This window comes from Vigna angularis, chromosome 8, assembly GCF_016808095.1.
Source record: "Vigna angularis cultivar LongXiaoDou No.4 chromosome 8, ASM1680809v1, whole genome shotgun sequence".
NCBI classification, from domain to species: domain Eukaryota; kingdom Viridiplantae; phylum Streptophyta; class Magnoliopsida; order Fabales; family Fabaceae; genus Vigna; species Vigna angularis.
Genome location: NC_068977.1, coordinates 6847772 through 6852552, shown reverse-complemented (window position 1 = coordinate 6852552; position 4781 = coordinate 6847772). Strand labels below are relative to the sequence as shown.

General features: G+C 40.1%; 1 protein-coding gene across 1 annotated transcript; it reads left to right on the top strand.

Annotated features, from left to right (window-relative positions):
• Nucleotides 1-288: 288 nt before the first annotated feature.
• Nucleotides 289-2352, top strand: LOC108319690 (protein FAR1-RELATED SEQUENCE 5-like). Its single transcript, XM_017550912.2, has one exon. It carries the CDS (start codon nucleotides 289-291, stop codon nucleotides 2350-2352), a length of 2064 nt encoding a protein of 687 aa, XP_017406401.2.
• The last annotated feature ends 2429 nt before the right edge of the window (nucleotides 2353-4781 follow it).

Below are 4781 nucleotides of genomic sequence, written 5' to 3'. Positions count from 1 at the left end.
CTTACCCGGGTGTTCATTAAAGAGAAGGGCGGAAACGAAGTTCGGCGGGTTGGTGAGAAGCACATAAGGATCATTTATGGTGGACTTAAATGTAGAAGATGAGGTTGGTTAGGACCACTGAGCTTCATTAAAGGGCACACCATTTTTCACCAGGGTACGTTTTAATAAGTTCTTCGAAAATATTTTATTTTCATTATTTTTGTAGTTGCCAGTGGTCATAGTGGTAAGTGTGATGAGTGAATATAATTTGCTTTATCTCTAAAGGTGGGTTTAATGTCAACGCACACAATGGATGGGGATCAAGGGAATGACTATAATGACAATGTTGATGAGCCCAATGAAAGTTTATTGGAGATTGACCCAACAGTGCATATGTGTTTTGACTCAATGGTTGAAGCAAAAACTTTTTACACAAACTACGCCATTACACGTGGGTTTGCCGTGCGGACTAGAACTTCTAAAAAAGATAAAGACAACAACGTCTACTACCTTAGAATAGTTTGTTCAAGGGAGGGAAAATATGTGTCTTCGGTCAAACCAGTGGTAAAAACACTTCCAAGTCAAACTAACCAATGTCCTGCTGGGATAACCATTGCAAAGAAGGAGGACAAGTGGTTTATAAGGACCGTTGTTCTGGACCACAACCATGATCTTTGTCCAAATAACTCCAAACTATTTGCAGCCAATAGAAAGTTAAGCATGCATGCAAAACACACGTTGCAGGTGAACGACGATGCTGGAGTTAGGTTAAATAAGAGTTACCTTAGCATTGTGAACGATGCGGGGGGATATGAAAACATGGACTTTGTGGAGCGGGACGCTCGAAACTACATTGGCCAACACAGAAGATCTTTATGTAAGGATGGTGATGGTCAGGCACTCCTACGACACTTTTCGTCAATGAAAGATAGAAATAACGAGTTCTTCTATGACATTGCTCTGGATGAAGGGAATAAAATCTGTAGTGTGTTTTGGGCTGATACAAGAAGTCGTGCTGCATGTGAAGAATTCGGTGATGTTGTTTCCTTTGACACCACTTACTTAACAAATAAGTACGACATGCCATTTGCGCCTTTTGTTGGAGTTAACCATCATGGACACTCGATTTTACTTGGTTGTGGATTGTTGTCTTCGGAAGACACTGCCTCATTTGTCTGGTTGTTCCAAAGTTGGCTAAGATGCATGCGTAATAAGACTCCTCAAGGTATTATTACTGACCAATGCAGAGCAATGACCAACGCTATTGAAGAAGTGTTTCCTCATACGAGGCACAGGTGGTGTTTATGGCACATCCTTAAGAAGTTGCCTGAAAAATTGCACGGGTATAGAAATAATCCTGTTATCAAAACCGAACTACATGCGCTTATATATGATTGTGTTTGTCCAACAGAATTTGAAAATGGTTGGAAGGAACTACTTACCAAACATGGATTGGAGGGAAATGAATGGCTATGTAATTTGTACGAAGAGAGACATAAATGGGTCCCGTGTTACTTGAAAAAAGATATTTGGGCAGGCATGTCTACGACTCAGAGAAGTGAGGGAATGAATGCCTTTTTTGATGGATTTATCAACTCTACAACAACACTTCAACAATTTGTGGTCCAATACGACAATGCACTTAGGGTAAAGGCGCAGAAGGAAATAGAAGCCGACTTCTCGTCCATGAACACGACTATTGCATGTGGTTCTCAGTCGCCAATTGAGAGACAATTTCAAATGGAATACACACATGCAAAGTTTGAGGAGGTTCAAACTGAATTCCGTTCAAGGATGAATTGTTTCATCAAAGACACCTTAAAGGAGGACTTGTGGAACACTTACACTGTAAAAGAGGAACGAATGTGGGAGGGTAATCGTGTACCGGATAAATTTTACAAAGTTCAATTTGATCCCATCACACAGACAACCAGTTGCTCTTGCCACCTCTTTCAGTTTAGAGGAATTATATGTCGCCATTCCCTGTTGGTATTTGGCCAAGAAGATGTTTACAGTGTTCCCTCACAATACATTTTGAGGCGCTGGAGCAAAAACATTCGAAGAAGACACACACTAATAACATCATCGTATAGTAATTCGACAAATGAACCACGGATGCAAAGATACAAACTGTTGTGGAAACGTTTTTATGAAATTGCTGAAGTTGCATGTGAGTCTGAGGAAGCTAGTACTGAATTGGAAAAAGAACTTCATTGTTTGGGTACAAAATTTGGGTGCAGTTCTTCCATGACAAATAACATCATCAGTGATGCAGGCCAACTAAGATACGATACTGGTGCATGCACGTCAATACCACTTACTCCAATTGGAACATCTGATGTCCTTGTACACAGTCCTGCAACTGTTAAGTGAAAAGGACGTCCACGCACAAATAGGTTGAAGTCCACTGTTGAGAAAAGAACCAAAAGAAGAAAGTCAACTTCATTCACAAACACTTCAACACCACCCACCGAACAATGCGTGAGTCATTATTTACGGTCAAAATATTTATTAAATACTTTTTAGTCCATCAATTATGTTTAACTTAGTAGTTGTGTTGTTTCAGGGCGAAAGACCAAGTAATGTTGTTGAATGTGATCACCCTCACCCTCAACATTTTGAAGCGGACACTATCCAACTATCACAAGATACCGAAATGGGTCATTTTGGATTTATGTCGTTGTTGTCAGCTGTACATAACAATTTTGATAACAACATCAACTGATATATACAAGTTGTTTGCTGCTTATTTTGTTACTTTTTTCTGTTTTTGTAAGTTAAAATGGTCATGAATGAAATTCCTTTAATGAATGTATGTAATGCATATGACCACACCAGTTTTTTTAATTGTAATCGATTACGAGGCTCTGGTAATCGATTACGAGGCTATTGTAATCGATTACGAAGTTGTGGTAATCGATTACTGTGTTCAGTTATTTAAATCAAATTATCCCACTGCATAACGTGTATAACGTGCAATCGTGTTCATAACCGCCCAAAACACATCCTTCCTCAAATTCGTTTCGAAAACCTCTCTTCTCTCAGTGCAAAACCCTGAACGAAATAGAATGTCTGATCGTGGAACGAAGAAACAAAAGGCATCTTCTTCCATTGGTGGACGTCGCCGTCGGCGGAGTCCAACCCCATCACCATCGTCATCCCCTCCAACGGCTACCAATGATCTCTTCTCGTCGGATGAGCAACAGGAGAAATATGCCCAACATTTCGTAAATCGGGAAATTTTGGAGAGTAAGTATGTAGAGGACGAATACTTTCAAGGAAAAAATTTTCAATTCTATGACATATTACACGAAGCTGGGCTGACTGCATTTGTGTGTTTAAGAAGACATTACCACCCACAATTAGTCAGAGTGTTCTATAGCAACATGTCAATATCGGATACTGGGGTTATTCGAAGCGAAGTTAGAGGTGTAAAAATTAGGGTCAGCCCTAATCTTTTTCAACAACTGACTAATCTCCCATCTGATGGTGTTTGTTACGAAGGCAAAGTTGTAGATGAGTGGAAAGAACAATACGATTCTGTCACTGCAAGGCAACTAGTGTGTAGAGATGATGCAGCCATACAATCTAGAATACTAGCGGGGCACATGAAGGTTCAACCAAGGATACTTCATTACGTTCTGACTAGAGTATTAATTCCTCGTGCAACCAATATTGGTCAGGCATCCGAAGAGGATATTATGCTGCTATGGGCATTTTTCAATTCCATTCACATTAACTGGGGACATCTTATTAGATATAAGATGAAAAGAGCATTACGGGAGAACGCAAAGTTGCCGTATCCACATTTGATAACCATCTTCATGGAACACTTTGAAGTGCCTACTGAAAGTTATCCCATTTCAGAACTGAAGTTGAAGCAAAGAATTGGTTGTGAAGTTGTAGCATCATTTGGTTATATGCAAAATGATGAAGGAGAATGGGTTCCCAAAGGCAACGCCCCCCACCCCCCTTTACAAGAAGGTCAACATAATCAAGGACAAGATGATGAACAAGGCAGTTCATCTACAACACTAGATAATGTCATCAACCGCATAGAACAACTTCAAACCTTTGTTGGAACTAGATTTGATGCTTTTGAAACTCGATTTGATGCCCTTGAAACAAGATTTGGAAACATGGACATGGTCATCACTACAAGGTTTGATGCGTTGCAATCGCGCGTTGGGAACATTGAAGAACAACTGCAACACTTGCCAAGTGCTTCTGGAAACAATCCTCAGACTTAAAATTGCTTGTTTAGGCTTTATTTACTACATTTTAAAGAACTATGTACTCCAGTTCCTGCTTTGATCATTTGAAGTATTTAATTAAATTAAGTTGTTTAGTTTCGAAATGGTTCCTCAATTCTCGACATTTATTATGTAATGTTCAATTTATGATACACTTAATACCATGGCAGTTGTGAGTAAAACACCAATACCACTAACCAATACCACTTAATAACACTGCAGTTGTCTGTAAAACTAAAACTCACTTTTTTTTCCAATGGTGACCCATGTTCACCTGACTGAGTACCTGTGTTGGACTTTCTGTACAAATTTGATATTTCTCCCGGGTAATCGTTTACAGGGGTGCTGTAAACGATTACCAGGCCCTTTTTTCAGCACTCTTACTCATTCCCTGCACAGCTTGCTCCCCCAACTCATGAGGGGTCACCCCACCCTCCTTGGAATCACATCACATCACCAGCCACCCTCTCCCACCACTGGAACACCTGCACCAGCCTAAGACAGGTGCAGAAGTGCCTAAAACTCACTTTTTTTTCCAATGGTGACCCA

Coding starts and splice junctions, on each gene's coding strand:
- LOC108319690 (XM_017550912.2), top strand. CDS start 289: ATGGATGGGGATCAAGGGAATGACTATAATGACAATGTTGATGAGCCC.